This window comes from Pezoporus wallicus, unplaced genomic scaffold (genome assembly GCF_028554395.1).
Source record: "Pezoporus wallicus isolate ANWC-B61680 ecotype Strahan unplaced genomic scaffold, APGP_CSIRO_Pwel_v1 contig_6464, whole genome shotgun sequence".
Taxonomy (NCBI): Eukaryota; Metazoa; Chordata; class Aves; order Psittaciformes; family Psittacidae; genus Pezoporus; species Pezoporus wallicus.
The window spans coordinates 1,095,255-1,118,753 of NW_026642130.1; the positions used below are offsets into that span (position 1 = coordinate 1,095,255).

Consider the following 23,499-nt stretch of genomic DNA (forward strand, 5'->3'; position numbering starts at 1 on the left):
ATGAGCAGGGGTGAGGGATGGGAGGGATTGGCATATGAAATAACAAATTAAAAACAGAATTACCTTTTCCACTTGGCCATACTCAAACAACACTAAGTGCACTTCATGAATTTTACTTCATGAATTTAAATGATACTGATGCTGCAAGCAGTATTGCCATAAATCATGCTGGTAGCGTACCTGGCACTTCTAGAAAGCCGAGTGGGCTGAGTGTATCAATAGGTTTAAACCACTCTACTATCTCTGGACAGTGAAGAGAGGAAATGCCTCATAAGGCTTCACTATAACCAAAACCTTGGTTTGCACTGCAAAAACATAGCCTATTTGATTTCATTTTTTACCTGCTGTGCAAGGGGAGAGGTCTGCCTGCCCTTTTTGTCATCTCTAACAGGAAAGAGAGACTTCAGCAGCTTTGGCATCTGAGGCACAAAGGACTTTACAGGATTCAGGTAGGAAGCAGCAAGGCTACCAATACCTGTTGGAAGAATTGAAAAATGAGAACAGCTATGCTTTGGAGAAAGGAAAAGAAAAAAACCTGAACAACAAAACCCAAACCAACCCCACCCCCCAAGCAAATTACAAAACTGTTATCATTTTAGTCTAAGATGACATCTGCCAGTGGTCAAAGCATTAGCCAAGCAAAAGCATTGAGTGCTTGCTTCTCCCTTGAATGGCGCAGGTCGTAATCTGTGGCCCCAGCATACATCTTTTTTTTTCCATCACATGGCATGAAAAGCTTGTTGTTTGCAAATGGAAACATAAAATGCTTTACAAATTGCAGAAGCAGGAAAAAAAACAACCAACAAACACAAACAAAAAAAAAAACAAAACAACAAAAAACCCCCAAATCAAGAAGCAAAACTGAAAAAGGATGTCCATACAACACACATTTTTAACAACAATTACAAAACTTACTACAGGTAAAAGATGAGAAGTTCCAAGTTAAGAAAAAGAAAAAATGTTAGGGGCATTCAAGTCTCCTTACTCACAATGCTGTTTTCCTAAACTACTTCCCCTTGAGAAAACCTAGGAAGACATGCAAAACATTACTACTATCTATCTCTGTGCTCTTAACTATATATTAGGTACAACAGCTGCAAAATAGCCATACAGTTCCAGGGCTGCTTATTTCCCAAAACATTTGTAGCCTTACTGTCTTTGCTGCTTTACTCATGTAACAGACAGCATCTTCTAAGAGCAGCTAGGTTTTGGCTTTTGAAAATGAACTACTGAGATAAAGACTGCATTTTCAGACAACTTTAAACATATGGCATTTAATTCTTAGCAGAACTAGTACCAGATTTAAAGGAAAGGCCAGTCAGAGTTGCCTGGAGTCCGAGTAGTTTAGCCACAACTGCTAAATGTTCACAGAAAGGGAACTGCACAGACATTGCTCAGGGGATTTCTCTGCATCTCTGAAAGCGGCTCGGCTTTATCTGAAATTCAGTAGCTGTGCTAACTTGATTTCATTTTTAGGAGAGTTGTTTTAGCTTTAGGAAAGCCCTTACCTGGATCAGGAGAGTGATTTTGCTGCCTAGGGCCTGGCAGAGAAGTACGAGATGGACTAATGCCTCTACTGGAATTTGCGGCACCTTGGGATACATCTTGCTGACTCTCCCATCGGCCCTAGAGGAAAAAAAGTTGTCTCTTTCAAAGTTAGCACACCAGTAAGAGTACAGCAATACTTCCATTCCAGCCTGCACAGCCCCTTTGCAAAGTTCAGAATGCACAGAAATAAGGAAACACCCTTCCCCAGATGCAGTTTTAGTTGAAACACCAAGCCCTGCAAAGACATGCACCCTCAGCATCAAGGCACAGTAAAAGTCTACTTATAGAACCTCAAAGCTATAATAGTTTGTCCAGTTGTGCAGCTGTGCTTTGGAAGTTGATTACATTACAACCAGGTGAAAATAGATAGTACTGCCTACCCCAAATCCCTAAATATTTTGTTTATCTTCTCCAGAAGCAGTTATGATACCTAAATACCTACAGGGAACTTAGAGGAAAGCTGCTTTCAAGGAGGACAGTTTTGAAGGGCAGGTAGTGACAGGACAGGGGGAATAGCTTTAAGCAGCAAGAGGGTAGATTTATTTTAGATATTAGGAAAAAAAATATTCACTATGAGGGGTGTGAGACATTGGAACATGTTTCCCAGAGAAGATGTGGAAGTATTCAAGGCCAGGTTGGAAGGGACTTTGAGCAACCTGGTCTAGTGGAAAGCATCCCTGCATCCCCCCTCCCCTCTCGCAGGGGGGGGTTGGAATTAGATGAGCTTTAAGGCCCCTTCCAATCTGTGATTTAAGGCCCCATTCTGTGATTCTTTGAGTGAAGGCTAGATGCAGGGTGTCAGAAAGAACTGGTGAAGACAGACAGAGCTCTGAACAAGAAAAGAAATAGAATCTTAGACCTAAAGGCTGGACAGTAGTGCCTAGTGTAAGAGAATGGATGAGCTAGTCAGATCAAGAGGAAGCAACTGCAGTACAGCCTGGAAGAGAGAGATGGAATACATGGCAACAAGCTGTAAGTACCAGGAGCCAAGAAAAAGATTAAGTAAAGACAGTTTAGAGTTTTGACATGGTTAGTGAAGATGAAACATCATGATTTTCAGACCTTCAAGAGCCTGAGTGCAGATGAAGTAGGAAGAAAAGGTGACTATGAAAGCAGTAGGCCATCTGCTTTCTCAAAGTCCCAGGGTTCTCCAGTTGGGTTTTACATGGATCCCAAGAGATTCAGCACATGGTGTGTGACAGAAACTCCCTCAGTGGCAAAGTCTCTCGGCTAACAGAGAGAACCTCCAAGCTAGTATTTCACATCAATGCAGAAGCATCAAGAATCTATGTGGCCAAATTGTCCTTTCCTAACTCTATCATCTTGCTATGTAAAATTGCTTACAGATTTGTCTGCAACGATTACAATGAGTGACTGGCTAGAGGGTGTCTCTGCTGGAAGTTTCATGTGGGTACCGGCCAATATATTGCTTCACTGAACTGAGCATCACATTAGGTGTTTAGAGCTGAAAGGCAGGCACTGAAATCCATGTGGTGTCCTGCAAACTTCCAATATATGCACACTCACAATGCCTGACAAAGTGGTTCCTTTGCACTGCTACAGAGTAGGCACTAATCAAGCTATATGGTGCTAATTTACTTACTTTATAGCAGATGTTAAGGAAATTCCATATACCTTTAAGAGTCTATGGGTCACAAGAATCTGGACTCAAATGCTACAAGAAGTCTCAACGCCTTGTGGAAGTGTTGTCCTGTTCAGGCAGTAGAATGCCCTCAGGACTACAAGCTTGTAGAGTTTAACTTTTCAGAAATAGATGTTGCAAAGACAGGATGGTGCAGCCAAACCAATACAAACCAAAGCCTGATCCCACTTCTGGTAAGGAGTTATGCTATTAGTGATACAATATCTGTACTTGTCTGAATTATATTGTATCTGAATCTTGCATGTTCTTTTAAAACACGTAACAGGTACTTTCACAACCAGAAGGTACAGTGAACATACTAGAAAGAAGTCACAAGGGATGGACTGTTGTATTCCAGACCATAACTTTCATGTAATTTTCCTGGAGGAAGAAGAGGGAAATGCACCTTTTCAAGAAGCTTCACGCTGTTGGATGCAAGGAAATAATCCAACCTTGAACAGAAAATGACAGGCAGCTAAACTAATCTTAACTGTAACTTGAAGTCATGAATGCTTCACCATGAATAAATAAGCCAGGACAGGAGGAATAGATTTCTCCAATGGGTTGAAGGTCACACTGAGCAGCCAAGAGCAGAAATTGTTTCCATTTGGATCTATAAGTTAGTCCCATAGAAGCTCTCATGCTTTGAATAGCAAGTAACTTGCACTTTTGCAGAGTAGCACCTATCTTCAGACTCTACTAGCTAACATCTGTATTATTAGATGCAGAGCCAACAAGTGCGGTTTCTGTGAAGTAACACTTGGGATACCTAAGGACTAATGGATGTGTGAGCTCACTTTAGGAAGCCATCCTGAATGTCAAAACTGATATAACCCAGGCTGGGACCAGCAGAAATACCAGAGATTTGTTTAGTCTTGTATTTTTAAGGACTTTGGTGTTTAAACCCTTCTTGAAGGCTTCCTGCTCTATCAGCATGGATAACAGTGTTCTACTCATATGTTAAGCCTCAACTTGAACATTATCTTTGACCTGCAAATCATGTATGTCTTACATACATCAAAAAGCCATGCCTATGTCTGGAAAATTCTTTCCACAAAATGCTTCTATGAAATAGTTTTTCCTATTCCACTTCCCAGAAACTCTTACTTGGGCTTTTGCCATCTTGTGTTTCAGCTGGTTCAGGTCTCTTTAGGGTGGCCTTACCACATGCAGTCTTTCCCCACTTATATCCATTCCAAATACTGCTTCAGAGTCTGCTTTCTTATCCTGCTATCTGGATGATTTCACACACTGCAGCAGACACTGAGAGCCAGCATGGAAACAGCCATCATCTTCAGACTATGCTCAAACTGTCTTCCCCTTCAGGATGTGAAATATTTCCTGAAGTCTCCTTCTCTGGATCCCACTGACAGATTAGTTTGCAGGGGAAGAATCAAAACATGAGAAAAGTTCATAGTCTATCCAGTTAGGAAAATATGCCAGTGGAATTCAGTATTTTTGGAGGCATCAGTTCACTGGTGCTTCAGGAGTTAAAAATAAAAAAATAAAAATTAACTATTTGGTGGGAAGTCATCACAAGACTTGAACATTTGAAATACTGTTCTGTTTTGCTGCCTTCTAGTCGGGTTTGCCATCGGCCTGGGAGACAGTGGCATTAGGTTAAGAACAAAAACTATGGGAGAATGCAAAGCATCTGAAGAGCTCTCTTTTGGAGGACATAACAGAGCTTGATTAGTGTTACTTTTGGATCTTAGGGTAATGATTCACTTAGTAAAGACAAATGGATAAAGGTGATACACCTTTGTAATTCTCATCTGTAGGCCAAGTTTAAGTGCTTCTGGAAACCACAGAGACATAAGAAACAGAAAGATTACTATCAGAAAGTTTTCTAGCTTACTAGAACACTGACTCAATGCAGGTAAGGAGAAGCTAAATCATTTTCTTTATCAACTTTTTCTGAGTCTTAAGTGCCCTTTTTTGACTGCTCCAACAAAAATAATCTCAGGCAAGTACCTTGACTTTCTAGACCTGTTTGAAGAATGCTGAAAAAATCTGGAGTAGGTAAGAAATGGAGCAAAATACTTTCAGAATATTCATCTTGTAAAGAAAGAATGGCAATGTTTAGTGACATTTTCCTAAGGAAGAGCCTTTTTTCCCCCAAGGATCTTTAGGAAAGATCTTTAGGAAATTTTGTTTCAGCCTTGAAATTATGGATGCGTACATATTCTACCTAATTTTAACTATTTTTGCCAGGACAAATAAAATAAGGTCCCTAAAACAGGAATGTGAACTTGAGAAAAGGATTTGTCTGGCCATATACTTAAGGCATGTTGTGTTTTTAAATAATGTTTGTTTTGGAGAGAGTGGAAAGATCATCACTTTAGAAGGTTTCTAAGGACTGAAATAAGCCTCAAGTCTGAGATGAGAGCAAACCATTAAAAAGTAGGTAAATCAGGGCAACAGCTGGAGAAACATTTGCAAAAGAAAATAGTGGAGGCAATTGAAAGGGTCAACTGTTGTGTGAAGATTCTGTAGAGGCAAAAGGCATGAATGATTGATTTTACTAAGCTGGATTGAAAGATAACCTATCTCAATCCCGGAAAAAGAAAAAAAATGTAAGAATTATTAACTATATTACCTTGATGAAGTTCCCAAGTTTCACATCTTCAGGTTATATAGCACTCTCACATGATTGTTTTGTGCATTCACTAACTGAAACACTTAAGTCTAAGCAATTGGTATTATTTAAGTGCTGTAACTGTTTTTTGTCTCAAGAAGGGTGGTGAGAGAAAGCAAAGAAGCTTGTAAATCATTTGTGCAGAGAAGCCGTCATTTCATGAATATATTTGGTCTCTGCCAAGTGACCAAAGAGAGGTCAAGTGACTTAACAAATCAAAAATATCCACCAGAAGAATGCATGTCCCTTGCTGGATTTTGATACATAGCTGTCTATAAAGTGGTTTATTTCTAGAATACCTTCTCCTACTTCTCCTCTGCCTTCCTTTCTTTCACACATCATCCATGAAAAACACCAGGAAATTTATTTCAGGTCAGCAATAACATGCACAAAATCTTTACAGCAAATAGGGGCGATCACTACCTAAGTGATCTGCAGGCTTTACCTGACAACAATTCTTTTCTTGAAGTTGACAGACCAATAAAATGCAGCCACTAGGTAAGAAAAATTAATACTTCTTGTGTTTTATTATTTTAGCAGTTCAGAAAAGGCTTAGGAAAAGGTGACCATGTAGCATTTATAAATATAAGCATACAGCTGGGACAAAAGGCACTTGTTCTCGTGAACAGCAAGATTATTCAAATAGATCTACACGGTACAAATTTACTGAAAAAAACCCTCTGATTCCTAGTAAAACCCAAAGATTAAGTGGACCGATCATGTCTGCCTTGGCTTTGGTGTACATTGCTCTCGAGCTACAAACCACTGGACCTTCGGGAAAGGAAGGATGACTGCCAAAGACAGAACTGTCTTTGACAATTCAAAACTCTTTTGTTTAAGAACAACTCATGAAATATCTCATCAGTACATGATTATAGTCTGAAAGCCTGTAAAATAAGTCAGAGGTGCCTTCCATACTTTGTGCATCTGATTCATCCACTTCAAGTCAAGTGAATTTTTAAGCTTCCAATGCAAGCACCCAGGAACATAAAAATCCAGGTCTGTATGTAGTATGACCAGTAAGAGACCACAGTCCTGCATCACCTGACACGTGCTAATGTGCAAGATTAAACAAAATTCATGTCTCTCTCCCATAACCATATCTGTGGTGGTAACAGCAGTAAAAATTGACTTTCTCTCATTTAAGCAAGCAGATATGCCTTAGAGGTGAGACCAAATGCAGTCCTGTTAACTTAATATGAAACACCCGTAAGACTGTCTTCTGAAGTAAATTTAGAAGGCATCTCCTTGCCTTTTCAGCCAGTTAGATGGCTTAATCTTATGAGTTGTTATGAAAAAGATCCCAGTGGTGACTTAAATATCTCAAATGAATACATATCTCAGTCTGAGAGTCATCCTGCTGTAGTGTCAGTACTCAGAGATACTAAGTTCTTTTCAGAACGTGTCAAACCCAGACCTCTACTTCAGTAGGGCAGAATTTTTTCTAGCTCTTCATGGGGGCATAACCACCAATCCATACTTGCAGCAACAGGTTCAACTATGGCTGCAAGTTGAATCTCGGCCCTAATTCTGGAAACTTCTGATCTGCCTGTTTTAGTTGCACTAACACCATCTTTACTTCTTATTCTGACCTGTTTAATATTCTTGTTTACAGGGGAGGTAGTCCTGGCTATTCATAGTGATGAAGAATGACAGCATTCACATTCATAACGTTACCAGTATGAATGGTACTGTACATAGAGGAATGAGACTCAAATGCCTTTTCCACAAGCTGAAAATCCATGGTAACGACAGCAGGAATGTAAGGACCAATGTTAAAATCAGAGAGACGTATGAAGCAATGGAATAAATGTTAAGAAGAATAGTCTGAAATGTGTCAAGGGTTTCACAAATATTAAAGCATGCAGGCTTGACAGATTAGTTCTGCACCCAATTCAGGATGCTGTTACTCTCCTGTGACTGATGTTTCTCATGATATAATAAACCACTTGTTTGAGATTATAGGCATTTGTAAACAAAACCAAATTCCTGTAAAATAATGATTTATGGCTGCTGGAGAGGACTTCTTTTTCGCTAAAGTTCTCTGCAAGTGACAAAGCCATCTAACTTAGATGAAACCCCACATATCAAGCTATGCTCAGATCCTTTATGCTAAAATAGATAGACTGATATCACCATTGTGCTTTGTGGTCTCTGTGTGCTATAGGAAAACTTAAGAATTTGTTTAACGTTTCATTGTGATTACAAAAGCTTTCATTCATCTCCCTGTGGAAACTGAACCCGAGATCCATTTGAAATGAGAAATTTCCAAAAGGGGAGTTTGCACCTCCCACGTCCTGAGTAACAAGTGCCTTGAGATGAAGCATGCTGCAAAGCAAGGGGTAAGCTAGCAACCTCAGCTCCATGTCGCAGAACTGCTTGTGTTTGTCAGCAGCTACATCAATCCCAGGGAAGCTGCAAAACCCCATGCAAACCTGTCAATTAACTCTGGTTAAGCAAAGCTTGGTTCAGCTAAGGAGATGCATAGTCATTCCTCCGAGAGTGTTAACATGATACCAAACATAAACATGTTTTCCATTGGCCCAGTATTAATATCAAATCATTTTTTCATAGGAATCAAGGGCTGTTAACACTGAACTATCAGAAGCCATAAAGAGAGAAAGATTTGGAAGAAACTCTCAACATTTATCTCATCTCTAGGCCAATGTACACGACTGACATCTATTCACTTGCTTTCATGTGTCTGGGTTTTCTTAGCTGAGATGGGGCCATTTCTTACATAACTTCATCCAGTCCAAAGAACTGTGAGAAAAGGCCTTAAATAGCTATAGCTCTGTAACAAACCATAAGATGCACCCAAAAAGGAGAAACTTCTCTTGCTTGTACCAGTTTCATACTGCATTAATGACAGGCTTTTCAATAGTAAAACTCATTTGCTGCGTACTATGCAAATGAGACACCACCAGCAGCATCTTCAAAGCAGGAAGTAAAAGCATGTAAGTGAGCAAAATAAACTTTCTAGTGAGATAAAATTATTATCTCACTCATTAGGTGGACCTAATGCATTACCTCCGCTGGGACCTTTGGACTCTGAAACATGCAATGAGAGAAACCATTGAGAGGAAGGGAGGAGAAAAACCAAAAATCATTAAGAACTCTGATCTTTATTTTTTGCATTAAAACTCTACAATATTGAAACATCACACAGTCCTCTCCAAATAGAAGTTGCTATAAGCACTTTATCACCTGCACGTATTTTAGCATTCTCTACATGGATCAGATGTAGCAGATTTAGCAACCAATGCTAGAGCACTACATCAAAATTCTATTATTCTGTGCAACTGCATTATGCATTAAAACGCCTTCACCACTAGCTTCTCCCTTTTAAAATGACTACACGCTTGCTGGGCAGAATATCTATCAGAAGACACTTCAGTTTATCTAGGATTTGGAAAATAAATTTGAATTTAATCTTTCAGCTTTTAAAGAAATACTTTTGATCTATACCATTGTTTTTAAGAAGTGTAATGGGCTGAATTATAACCCACTAAAAGCTTCAGACTGTTGGTTTTCCTCTGAAGGTCAGAGACTCTCCTCATAAACCTCTGTTCTGTCCTACAGTAGACCTAACCTTACATATGAACCCAAATTTGTTCCTTACCCAGAAGGTTTGCATCTACCAAGCTTTGGAAGAGCTCTGAAGCTTGACAATGGGAAGATATCCCCTGAGAAATGCACACCTGAGTGATGGATAACTACATCTAATCTCCTCTGCTCAACTCCAGGTCTGCCATTTTACATCCCACAGTGGCTGGCAGCACTGCTGTATGACTGATGGAGGTCTGGGAACTTTCTCAGAGAAGTCCTAGTGTAACACATGCAAAACTAGTTATGTCCTAGTCACAAGGATACAAAGAGCACATGGGTGTGCCCCATCTTTTACAGATGTTTCCCACTTATGCCCCTGTAACTGGTACACTGTAGTTACTGTAGCTACCTTTTTCTACAGAAGACTTGACAGGCGACCTTTGGATACTTACCCGGTTACTGCTCAGGTTATAAGGAGGTGCTAAATCTTGGCGGCTTCCAGAAAGCTGAAATAATTTAGACAAGCAGAATTATTTCTTATCAGAAACTTAACCAACTGATAAATATGCCTCTGACAAACACAAGGAAGGGTGAAAAGAAATAGTTCTGCAGTTAAAGCAGAACTGAAATCCAAGAGATAAGGTGAAATCCCAGTTATTGACCTGGAAGGTGCAAGAATTTTACAAGTTTGATTACCAGTTCTATCAAAGGATTTCTTTCTAAATTTTGAACAACAGAAGTCTCACCCTTCTTATGCACAACACTGTTACAAAGTTTAAGATCAATAAATACTTGTAACTTGCTTTCAAATCTTGTGAAGAAAAAAACCATTTTCAAGTTGGTAGCAAAATGAAAAAAAAATCCAGTGTTCAGAAAAAAAAAAAAGCACTGCTTTTTCAAATAGTCTGGATTTACAGGGATGCTTTCAAGCATACTAGCCTGTATGATGAAAGCATGAATATGTGCAGATTTTGCCTCCATTTAGCGATCTACATGCTCACAAATAGCACAGACAAACAGAAGGGTCAAACAGAAGGGAATTTATTGCCATACTCCATGACTGGCATCATAGAGACCTGTAATTGAAAGACTGGACCTGCTGCCCTCAGTATGCTGTAGATACCAGCATGGAATACTCACTCGATTCACATTGGGAGAGCTCAGGCTCCTGCGGTAGAGTTTCCCTTTTCCCATTAGCTGCTCCTTTACAGCAACTTCCTGTCAATCAGAGAGAAAAAAAACAAAGAAAATATGCATGCCTTGCAAGAATCTAAGCTCCAATCACCCCAGAATAGTTTTGTCTATACAAGAAAAATGTTTCTGAACAGCCTTATTGCCCAGGCTCCCGTCTGTAAAGTCTACTGTAACCTACAACTTGCAAATAACATGGCTAGAAGTGTAAGAGTAGATAAACTGTAACATGTAGTATTTTGCTGATTGGCCCACATAGGATTTTGCAGCTAGTTCTGATTCTAGGAAATGACTGTTACAGATGTAAAGACTAAGACTCTCTTTCCTGGCTGAGCTCTTATTTTAATCCTTTAAACTAATTATATATGACAGAGAACTTGCTTTCAATACTTAGAGTGCAACACACTTCACCATAAATTTATAGTGGGCAGGCACATACTCCAGTTTGTTTTGCATAACTTTCTTTTGTGCTCGCATAATTTATATCCAGAACAACTCTCAATAAATGTTTTTTCTCTTCTGCACTTTTCCTGGTAAACAGATCCAGTTACGGGACTTAATCTTAACTCAATCGATGTCTTATTTATTGACAGAATGGGTGTGATTACTTCAAGGTAGAACATGGGCAAAATTACAAGACCTCTTCTAGCAAATTTGGAAACTATTACTGAACACCAGGCTTCAGAAAGCAAAAGCTAATGCCACATAACTACATTTCTGAACCATAATTAGCAATGCACAGTCTTAAAATCAAACCAAGCATCCCATAACAGTGCATTTAACATAAAGATCCCAGTCCCATCCATCTGTATTATAGGTAGTTGAGTGAGAGCATCTCTTTATAGAAAGCTACATTTGCATCCTTGGATGTTTGCCACATGCACACTTTGTAAGGTGGAGGTAGGCACTGAAGTGGTGTTTTTGGTTTGTTAGCCATTGCATGCACTTAGAACATTTGTACTGCTATTGTTCTCAGTAAGCATATTCTCTGCTGTCTGCTTCAGCCTTAAAAACAGACCTGGCGCAGACGATCCAAGGTGAGAATGTTCTCCACAGACAGCACACTCCTCAAGTACTTCTCAATGTAGGCTTCAGAGTCAGCTGAAGCTGCATCTTCAACGTTTGCTGCCATTCTGGCTAGTGCCTCACGCTCTTCAGCTCCTTGAGCATCCTAGGAAGATGAAAGATATGACATTCTTTTAAAATATAATAAAACCATCCCAAATCAGTCCTGAAGAAAATTAATTTTTAAAACACACAGCACATTCAACATTGCTCGCCCTTAATCTAAGGGGCAGGTTCAGATGTTTTGTGCTGTGTGGGTGCTCCTACCACAGTAACGACACCTCAAGCTAGATGTGGTTATTGTTTTTCTGTTGGTTTTGTTTTTTTATGGTGTTTTTTGTTTGTTTTTTTTTTTTTAAGGGATGGGAGGGGAAGTCTCACAGTGAGACATTGCCATTGATTAGCAAAAGGGCTGCATTCAGATATTTCATAGAATCATAGCAGGGTTTGGGTTAGAAGGGACCTTATAGCTCATCTAATTTCAACCCCCTGCCACGTGTAGGGACACCTCCCACTAGAGCAGGTTGCTCAAAGCCCCATCCAACCTGGCCCTGAACTCTGCCAGGGATGGGGCAGCCACAGCTTCCCTAGGCAACCTGTGCCAGGGCCTCAGCACCCTCACAGGGAAAAATTTCATAATTAAAAAGTGCTCAAACACATTTGTAGTGTTACCTATCCTGTGAGAAAAACAAAATTTCAAGTGACTTGAAAGAAAAAATATAGAACTTTGCTTGAAAAACATTTCAACACTGCGTGCTAAATACAGCAGAACATAAAAGGCACAGTCAGGCATCAACCAGCCTTTTTGGCTCTTTATGTGTTAATGTTTTCACAAGTGCTCCGATAGAGCATCTGTTTGGAAGGAAAGGATTAGATTCTATCTATGAACATGCTCAGGAATCAAGAGCTGCATAAAGACATTACTTCGAAAAAGCCACTTTGTTATTTTTTACATATTCTCATGCTCCCTGCACCACGCACTTCACCTGCTCATCTTTACTCCCACTTTTTCCCTCTCTTTCCTCAAGGACCTCAGTAAACAGATGCTCACCTAACAAAATACATAGCGACCCTGACAAGACACAGGTTGCTGCTAAGTCACAGCATGTAAAGGAACATGCTTAATCTTTTATAAGAACCAGAGTTTATGCTTGCAGCAGCAAGAGCTAGCATGCTCAAAATAAGGGAAAATCAGAAATTTAGAGGCTCTTAGCCAATTTCAGCTATGCTGATTTCTTATTCACCTCTGGAATATTTGAGACTATCTCAAAAGTGACACCACAGCCAGGAATGGAACTTCGGTGAGACATTCTTCGGAGGAAACTTTGTGCAAAACCCTATGGAGAGGCAAAAATAAAAAAAGGAAAATATTTCTTTAAGGAGAATATGGTTTAACATATTTAAAATGAAATAAATATACTTTATAATGAAAGAAGCCCAGACTCAATAAATATGTAAGAGTCAAAGATTTTTAACTTGGAGACAAATCATTTGCTTGTCTGTATTTCAGATACAGAGAAAGGATTAACTTTCTTCATTGCAAGGTGACCGTTTAACCAGCATACAAATCATTTGTTAGCTCTAGAAGTGGTGTGTTGTTTTTTTTTTTTTTATAGAGCCCTAGGTGACTTGTCTTGAATATTGACAAGTACAGACTTTAAATTCTTGACCAAAGAGATCGTTACGAAGAATGATTTAAGGCAGCATGGTCATTGTTTATGCTGACTTGGCGCCTTGCAGGGTTAAGAACTGGACTGTTGAATTAATGCAGAGATGAGTCATTCAGAGATGCTGCTGAGACAAACACCCAGGAAAGGTTATTGACGAGGATTTTTAGAAACCTAGCAAGAAAGCCAAAGATTCTGTGTTGAATAAAAGTAAAACACATCACTGACTAAAATCCATAGCAAACAGAACTGATGAAGACTTAACACAATCGTAATTACTGGCATGCTCAATTTCTCTATTGAATATACTCTTTCATTCTATATGACAAAAAAATTCACTGGCCTCTTTCCGAGAAAAAGCTTTTGCCTGCTTGAAGCACCAAGTTCTTCTGTTCCTAGCACTAAAGGCAATTTAGAGTTGTTAACAGGGTTTCAGGGTGTGACCACACCTCTTCTGCTCTTGCTTCAGATTTTAACTACAGATGTGCAAACAGAATTATAATTTAGGCTTTCTGCTTTGTTATTATCACTGCTAGGGGAAGCTGGATTCTGAGACAACACTGAACAAACTCTTCACCACCATCCTTTTCAAGAATGAAATATTTTTCAGGACGAGATGCTGCAAATAGAATGACAACTTTCTGCTTTCCATTTATCAAATATCATGCTCTTACCTCACATTATTTTAAGAGCACAAGCCAATTGGAAAACATAAGAGACAGAGTGATTGACTTTGGCAAATTACACAAAGGAATCTCTGCTCCAACTACTGTTAGTTTCTCTCTAAATATCTGGATAGATAGAAATGGTCAGCAGTAATGTGTGAACATACTATAGGAGCAGGGAAACATATAGATTTCTTGTGATGCACAGTTTCTCCAAAACCTGAATTGCAAGCTCATGAGAAGTTAACTCTTTCCAGTGATTTGGAATAAAGCCCTTAGTAATTAATACAAATAACACTGAGTCTCTCATACCCATGTCCCACTGAGCCTTTAAGAAAAAGCTGCATTATCATCCACAGTATAAAAGATACTATGAAAATTACTTGGCAGCTGAAAGTCTCGACACATGAGACTGATAAGGTGCTTCCATGCAGACAGAGATGAAGGTAGATACAGGAAAATAAGGCATAGCAGCAGCATATTGCACAGATCACAGCTTTCCCCTCTTCAAGCAGTGATAACCATGGGGCAGAATGAAAAGCATGAAGGACTATAGAAGACATACCTGTCTGCCATACACATTGACACAAATGCGCTTGCGTAACACTAATTGCATTTCTGCAGGATGGCTGAGCTGGACAGTGGCTCTCACAATAAGGTAAACTCTTTCATCTGCTGCTGTTCCTTTACTGAGCTGGATACAGTCGTGGACTGTGGAATCCCATGAGGCTTCTGCTTTCACCTGCAAAGGAAAAAAATGTATCCTCTAATAAGCATAATTAGGTGTATAATTAACTGTAATTAATTAAGCATAATTAACAAAAATACATAATACATAAATTTTGAGAGTGAGCTTCTCCATTTCACTCCCTATGAAGAAAAATCCCTGCACTTCAGAAGAGGCCATTTAAAAATCAAGATTAGTTTGCCAAATGAAGACGCTGGGATTGAAAATGCCAACTTGCTCAAACTCTGGAACATTTCCTCTTGAAAACAAGATTTTTGAATACCCAGGATCATTGCAAATAAACTGTAAAATATGCAGAACTACAGGACCATTTGGCCTAATTTATTAACACAAGTCAGAGAGCAACAGAAATTGCAGTGAAAATCTTCAATCACACCACATAAACTCTCGTCTGCATTTGAGAAATAATGTTGCAGAAACATTTCTAGCAATACAGCAAAACTTGGAATTTCTCTTCTTGAATGTTAAGTATTACTGAAAATTTAAACTGTTTATATTCAAGCCATAAGAAAAACAGTCTGGTAGCCATTTTTCCAGGCTTTGAAAACAAATCAAAACAAAAAAACCCCAAACCCATAAAACCCATCAGAAATAAAGCTCCTCTAAAATATAAAAGAGCAATAAATCTCAGAGTAAGGAGCAAAATTGTAAGGAATAAAAAAATAACATCAGAGATTCTAAGCCTAAGAGCAAAAATCACGAACCGACAATTGGAAAGTTGTAAAACTCAGAGGCAAAATGTTGTGTAACGAATGGAACAATGCACAGGTGAATGTTAACTGTAACGACAGGTAAGACTGTTTAGTTTTTCAGCTGGGGGATTCCATTTTCTAATTTGCTAAGGGAGTTGGTTTTGGTTTTTAAACACAAACTCAGAATCTGAAGCTTTTGTAATGCTTGGATTTGGATGAAGGAAGATCCTTGAGTTTTATTATTTTTCAAATCATGGTTATAATCCTAGTGAATACTTCTGGAAAACTTGAATTCAGTTATGTTAGAAACAAGTATTCTGTACTTTGTATGCAGTCTTCGATGCGCTATTTACACATTTTAATATAAAAAGAGAACAATTAACAGACTTCTAAACTAAATATACTGGCCTGCATCTCTGCTTACCTCACTATCATGATGCTTCACAATCTGCAGTTCAAAGAATTCCTCCTCCTCTTCTGCAACAAGTGTAGCATCCCACCCACCTGCTTCTGGGTCATCAAGGTTGTCTTGGGAACTGAAGTCATCAGCTAGAAACAGAAGTGAGTGCAAAAGGTGAGGAGACACAAAGCAATTGTCCTTTTTAAAAATATCCAGCAAGTCATGAATTCACGTTTTCATCAGTAACTCCCCAGCTTGGCTACTTATACTCTATCTACAAAAGCAAATCTCTTGCATTGTTTCACTTCAAAAAGAATCCCATTTCAATAGAGAAAGTGTGCACACAGATTTGGGAACACAGACTCAAGCGTGCTTTATAAAGTCCTCTTTCTGTGGGACTCTCCCTCAGCTGTGAACATCCCCTCCTTGCCCACAGGTGTGTTTTCAGCGCTGCAGCTCAATCATACCAAGTACGTTGCTCATCTGGCATCACTTAGGTGGTGTGGGGTTTTCTTTTTAAATAAAGATAAGCTGATGGTTACACAAGTAAAATTACAGACCATGATTAAACAAACCCTTCATCTGGTTTCTGAGAAGCAGTTCAACCTCTTCTGGCTCAAGTCCCTCACCATGAATGATTAACTAGCTCCTCTCTGAAGCCATTTCATATACCGACATGCTTTGTTAGATGAGCAAACCATAAATGTAAACAGCATTGCAGCAAAGACCTCCTCATAACAGGCAGAATGCCGCCTCCCCACTCTCACCTGATGCTTCTAACACGTTAACCCCCTTTAAAACATCTTAACAAGAATTTGTTCAGCTGATGAGGCATTGCTGGCTCCCTGGATTATGCTGGGGTTGCTGCTTTCTTGGCTACAATTTCCCATCTTTGATAGAAATATCTGATAAATACTTTGTTTGAACCGGATCTTGTATTTGGATGATTGGACCATACATTGTTTAAAAGAAACACACGATCACTCTCTGTAAACTAATTTGAGCTAACCATGCCACATTTTTTTGATATTTAGATCTTATTATCAGTGACTTCACGTTTTCTTCTGAGTCATCAGTAAAGAAATTACAGGATATAGCATCAGTGCTATATCCTTCTGAGAACTCAGAAAGAACATTCCCAACAATAATTTTTAGTTTACACTGCTATTGCCGTACACTCCCTTAGATGTACTCATTTTACTATTTCTATTTCAAATATGAAAAACATTGTAATTATGAAAATCTATGGTCCTCCCATATATAATGCTATTTTGAACATTAAACAATGTTTTAGTGAAAAACATGCACTCCCAAATTAATCCACCTGCCATTCCAGGCATGCCTTCATTTTATTAGCATGGTTAAATTCTATAACGCCTCTGGCTGCATAAAGTTTGTTTCAAAGCACTCTGTCATTTTAAGAACCACTTACCATTCAAGTCAAGGAAAATAACAGGAATGTGAGTTTCCATACCAGGCACTGGAGTCCTAAGACGGAAGACAGGGACAATGGTAGCATTTAAACTAACACAGATTTAACCAGCACATGTACCTTACGATACAAGCCCCAAGTACATTACGTTCAGAACAACTGCCATTTTAAGCCAGACTACTGATAACATTGGCAAACAGTTTTACTTTAATTTACAGATTCCAAGAGACTCAACTAAATTGGTATTTCTTTTATCCTAGCTGTCTCAGAATTACTATATTCTTTGACCTCTGCTTTCAGAGAGGCTTTCTCCCTCTAAAATGCTAATAGCAAAATTAAGTTTATTTACTCTGACACATACATTTATTAAATGCAACCCCCTCTGCATTAGTAATGGCAGTGAAGACAGCAGAGTGAAAATCACAGCATCCAGCGTCAAAGTTTTTAAACTAACATTGATGCTGCTACACTACACAGTTATTACTCTTTCTTACAAACCACACATATTTGAGAGTCAAAGCTGCTATTTAAGGTATCTTTCATGGAAGGAGGGGTAACATAGGTGGTGTTCTGTTTGTTTTTAAAACAAAATAGTCCTTGGCTAAGCACTTTAAGCTACACAACATTAATAAGGAAATAAAAATGTAACACGAAGCACGGAAGGCTTTAAGATTCCTTGTGGCAATCTTAGCTGTGAAAAAAGGCTGTAGCCATCTCAAGACAAACTTGGACTTGACGAACTTTATGGTGAACAAGAGCAGGAGTCTTCTGTAATATATATGGTGCTAAAATAACACTAAACATTTCCTCTGGTCTGAAAGTGTTCAAAACTAATTCTTCCTCAAGGAAGTTTCCTGCAGCTCCACTATTTTTCAGCCTAGTCCAACACTTTGATGTGAAGGCTGATGTGTTTCCAGCAAGCATTTGTCATTTTTATGTTTCAGAATTGCTAGCTTCAACAAACTTTAGCTTGAAGCTCCATGACACTCAATTCCATCAATAAATACTGTTAGATGTTTGCTCAGAAAATTTTTTCACAAAGTTGAAAGCAACTGAAGACAAAAGATTTGAAGTGAAACAACTTTGCCTCCTTATCTACAGTTGTTATTCACAGCTGCTACAGTACAGCAGTCTCAAGTATAGTGTAGCTTACTATTTTTAATGTTTAGAAAATTACATGGAACACTTGCTGACTAAACAGACTGTGCTCAAACCAGGAGTGCAACAAAATGCTCCTGTAGATGCAGTATTATTATGACAGAGCAGCCTTTTAAGCGAATGAACTAGGTAATTAACATATTAGCTAATTTTTTAAAATGGTACGTGCAATGGTAATAAATATTGATCCTGTTTTTTCAGAAGGTCAGAATTACACTCTGATCAATAATAGTATCGTTTACTAAATACCATTTCTGAATTTCAGATAGACAGCCTAATAAAATAATTGAAGCAAGAGGCCTAATTTTAACAACTTTGCTCATATGGTGCACAGAGGCCAGATTAAGGAAAGCAAAAAATGGCAATGATCCAAGCCAGGAACAGGCCATGCATCATTTTTACATTCATTCTTGCATATGGCAATGTATGTTCATACCACTCTGCTGGAGCTCCAGGAATCCCACTGCCAGCAGAAGGAACCATTACAGCATTCCTTTCTTCAGTGAGTGTTAGTCTCATCTCTAAAAGCTGTGCCTCCCGATCCGCATCATCTTCTGTTTTATCTGAAGAAGCAGGATGTTAGGCAGGACAATAGAGAGCATTTCTTATTCGGTGCCTTATCATGTCTCAGTGATCTTACACCAGCTATAACAGAATAAAACCTCACTCCGCTAAGATATTCAGCACACAAAGAAGAAATACACAGTATACAAGAACAATTTTATATAGGCTTCTCTAACTTTAGTTTCACTGAAAGTAAATTACTGGTGAGTTCAGAGATTCAACTCTCCATTAACTTATTTTATAAATTTTGCAATACATTAAGATAAAAAATTAAGTGAGCATGCCTCAACATATCACTATTGTTACCTTTGTATTTTGCTTACCAGGCTTCCCAACCAGTTTTTGCAGTTGCTGATCAAGATACTCTTGCCGCTTTGTTAAAGCACACAGCCATTTCCGACGGAGCCTCTCCAAATCCCTATCCTGTAAAGAGGAAAGTAGTCATGATAAGTATTGACCCAAGAAAGCCAAGGTTTCCTATTTGTGGATTACACATTTCCTCAACACTTCTGCTCATCCTATACCCAAGAAGAAAATAAGACACAGAGCAGACCTCCAACAAATCACTTAGCTCTTCTCTATTTTCTTTTGCACAGGACAACTTAAACAGAAACATAGAACAACTGAGGTTGGAAGGGACCTCTCTGGAGATTGTCTAGCCCAGCCCTGCTCTGTGCCCAAAGCAGGGTCAACCACAGCAGCTTGCTCAGGGCTATGTCCAGTTGAAATCTGAATATCAACACGGATGGAATCTCCACAACCTCTCCAAGTAACTTCTTATGTGAAGTGCAAACTCACTGCCTCTTTTCCATTAACTGGATACCACTGATAAGAGGTTGGCTCTGTCCTCTTTACCCCTTCTCATTCACACACATTGACAAGATCCCATCTGAGTCTTTTCTTCTTCTCAAGGCTAAACAACCCCAGTTCTCTTAGCCTTCCTTCACAGGTCCAAATCCCTAACTTTCCACATCTTATTTGAATTAGTTTTGTTTGCCAGCTTGAGGCATCCTTCTCTAGCTGTTATTCTGTATTTCCCAGCTGAACAAACTGCATTTTATACATCTTTGCCCCCAAACTAGTCTAAAACTCACTAACTACTACCTTGTGGCAAAGCTGGAAACACCAGTCCTTATCCATCACTCAGTGTTCCCACTCAGTGTTTAGCAGCCTCATTTTAGCAATCCATCCCTGCCCTGCATCACGTGACTGTCCCTAGTTCTGGCATTTGCAACTAGGCCTTTTAAAAATATTTCTTCTGAAGTGCTCATGTCCTTCAAAAAAACCCCCACCCGGTATCCTTAAGAACACTCAGTTCATTTGTCTCTTGTGTAGAAATGCTCAGAAATGATGAATGATACTCTACATGCAGTACGTTGGGTGCCACAAAGATGAGCTATCAGCTCCAGGATGCCTTCAGGCAAGCCTCTTTTACAGCCGTTCAGATGCATTCCACATCAAAGTATAACACATACTTTGTCATGAAAACTGGGTGGATGAAAGACTATAAACTACAGTTGTATTACTCAGCTGCAGACCCCTAAAGTATGCCAGAATCTATCAGAAAGCATTAAATATCTGGTTGCTCTCATTACACAAAGTTGAGATCTATAACAATGATGATGTGCTTTTGTAAAGTTATTCACAAGAAGATGAGAAAGGTATCACAGATATTGTATCTCATCAGCTCCCCTTTAAGACTCATGTTACTGTGACATTATATAGAAAAAAATAGTGTGATGTTTCCCTCTGTCTTTGGGCTCCAGGACCAGAATCCCCCTTCTTCGCCTAAGGGTTGGTAACCATGCAGTATACTCCAGATGTCTTACACATAGCACATTCATAATATGAAACAGCATAAAGTATTTGACTGCAACATTCAACACTGCTATGCCTATTCTTGTTCTCTATCAGGACAATCTCATAGAATCATAGAATGGTTTGGGTTGGAAGGGATCTTAAAGCTCATCTAGTTCCAATCCCATTGCCACTGGCAGGGACACCTTCCACTTGACCAGCCCCATCTAACCTGGCCTTCAACACTGCCAGGGGTGGGGCAGCCACAGCTTCTCTGGGCAACCTGGGCCAGGGCCTCACCACCCTCACAGGGAAGAACTTCTTCCGAAGATATCATCTCAATCTCCCCTTTGTCAGGTTAAAGCCATTCTCCCTTGCCCTATCCCTACATGTCCTTGTCAAAAGCCCCTCCCCAGCTTTCCTGTCAGCCCCTTTGGGCACTGGAAGCTGCTCCAAGATTTCCCCGAAGCTTTCTTCTCCAGGCAAACCAACCTTGGACTAACTCAAACAGCTCCTTCTTATACTGGGGCTCCAGAGCTGGTTGCAGGACTGCATGGAGTGCTCTTCACCAGAGCAGAATGGGAGAATCTCTCCCTTGACCTGCTGATCATACTGCTGGTAATGCAGCCCAGGACACGGTTGGTTTCTGGGCTCAAGTGCACACTGGTGGGTCATGCTGAGTTTCTCATCAACCAATGTCCCCAAGTCTATCTATGCACGGCTGCTTTCAACACCGTAATTTGTCAAGAATGAAGACTCCTTCCCACAGAACACCAAAAGTGAAAAGTAATTGGATTTTGGTTTGGAAATACACATTAAGGGTTCTTGCTCTTTCTCTTCCACCTCTCTAATCCACCACCCAGCTTTGTAGCATAACAATCTACACACTTCTCAAGCTTCTAGTCTCTTCAGTAGATAGGCTCTCTGTATACCCAGCCAGTACAGCAAAGACAAAATACTGGTCCTCCTCTGAAGTGTTATAATCTGAAATGCATGAGTTTGTAAAAACAAAAAGGATTCAAAAGTTTTACCTGATAACTGTCCATTTCATCCTCTTCTTCCTAGGCCAAAACATACCAAACCATGCCATTAATTTTTTTTATAGCAGGATACACATTGAATGCAAAAGGTGTAACTATTTTAGCAAGTCTTACATAAAAGTCTGAGCTTAGCAATAGTATGATCACAGAATTAAAACACGACATCTCAAAGACTCACTGCTATGAGCTCATCCAGAACAATCCAACAATTATAATGGAAAAATGTCAGAGAGATATAGCTACTACAAATCTTTGTAATTGGAAGCAAGTGTAACACTTGAATTGCCCTAAGAAAGAAAGACGAGTATTAGTGAAACAACTTGAAACCTGTTGATCCTGCACAGCAAAGAAAAATGTGCTGGTATAAGACTTCAGTATCAATATTACAGCAACTACTGAAAAATCAGTCTGGCATAAAGGATTTGAGGTAAGCTTGCTGTAGCATCTACAGGGAAAAAATTGTAAACATCTAAGCCAACTGTTGGGGAGTTTAAATAAGTGTGTCACACCAGGAGTTGCAATGTAGACTTTTGACATTTGGATTTCCATTATTTTCTGATAGGAGACACCACCTTTCATTCTCAACATTTATCACAAGCAGAGACACTTGCAGTAAGAGTAAGCAGAACTGCCACTCCTTCACAGTGAATGGAGAAGCAATGAGGGCTCCAGTCCTCATGGAGTTATTACTGATCTATTTAAGCAATAACAAGCCACTGGAGTCTACTTCTGTATATAATAATGAAAGCAAAAGCTTAGCTAAGCTAAAATGAAAAAGCCATATAGAAGAGCATTTTCTTAGTTCAAGATCTTTAGAAAATCTTTCATATTCCATAGATACTGATTTACCTGAGACAGAGAAATGCTAATAAGGGGACTAAATATCCAGGTGCTCAAGTCAGAAGGTTATTGTAAGATAGAGGACTAATAAAACATGGTTTTCAAAGCCCTTTCCCATGTGGGTTATCAGTGTCAGACACAACTCACTAGTCTCTCTCTCTCAAGCGGAGTTTAAGTCTTTCTTCTTGAAAGAATGTGCTATTTTGTGGATTGCCAGCTCTGTCAGATACGGTTGAAACTGGTCAACAGATCAGGAATTCACTGGGGAAGAAACAGGGTGAGACAGACCGGATGTTCACCTGGGACTTGTCACCTTCTGAAACAGGCTCAAGGAGGCATATGTATGTTGCAGGTGTGTAATAGCTTTCAAATAAAATTTGCAAGAATCATTCACTCTTTCTTGACAGAGAAAAGTCTCTTAAAAAACTTGCTTCATTCAGGAGTAAAACAGAAACGACAGTTTACTTGTTTCATAGGACATGGGTATCAAAAACCGCTATGATTGAAAGGCAGCTACAAAAGCCTGAAGGTAAAATCGCTAGCAGAAGCATAATGGGAAGTGAAAGCAATAATCTGCCTAGGATGCTGCTGAAACATGAGATTTCTGCAAAGGAGGAAAAAATTCCCCTTTTCGTACCCCTGACACGCAAGGGGCTGTTAAGGTTAGGAAACAACAAAAAAACTAACTACTTCAGACCTCAAAGAGAAAAACAATACTGATTAAGCTAAAAGACAGGAGCAGACACAGGCTGAATCACGGTCTGTCAACAGGGTAAACATTATGGAAAGCTGGAAGATGTCCCCAAAACTACCTCGTGTTTAGGTGGACTTGTCTCAAGCAGGGCAACTAATCAAACAAGTCT

General features: G+C 39.3%; 1 protein-coding gene across 7 annotated transcripts in view; it reads right to left on the bottom strand.

Annotated features, from left to right (window-relative positions):
- The window catches only part of KIF13B (kinesin family member 13B), a 129,254-nt gene that overhangs the window by 14,640 nt on the left and 91,115 nt on the right, over positions 1–23,499 (bottom strand). For 4 of the 7 annotated variants that reach the window (XM_057427698.1, XM_057427695.1, XM_057427696.1 and 1 more), the window contains exons 26-38: positions 21,788–21,817; positions 19,283–19,382; positions 18,832–18,958; positions 17,238–17,293; positions 15,830–15,954; positions 14,531–14,707; positions 12,878–12,970; positions 11,587–11,739; positions 10,518–10,595; positions 9,830–9,883; positions 8,859–8,879; positions 1,509–1,626; positions 342–475 (exon numbers count right to left, since the gene is read on the bottom strand). In XM_057427698.1, the coding sequence (XP_057283681.1) occupies positions 342–475; positions 1,509–1,626; positions 8,859–8,879; positions 9,830–9,883; positions 10,518–10,595; positions 11,587–11,739; positions 12,878–12,970; positions 14,531–14,707; positions 15,830–15,954; positions 17,238–17,293; positions 18,832–18,958; positions 19,283–19,382; positions 21,788–21,817 (1,266 nt within the window). The remainder of the gene's footprint in view (positions 1–341; positions 476–1,508; positions 1,627–8,858; positions 8,880–9,829; positions 9,884–10,517; positions 10,596–11,586; positions 11,740–12,877; positions 12,971–14,530; positions 14,708–15,829; positions 15,955–17,237; positions 17,294–18,831; positions 18,959–19,282; positions 19,383–21,787; positions 21,818–23,499) is intronic. The other 3 variants (XM_057427701.1, XM_057427700.1, XM_057427699.1) reach the window with 1 other exon arrangement.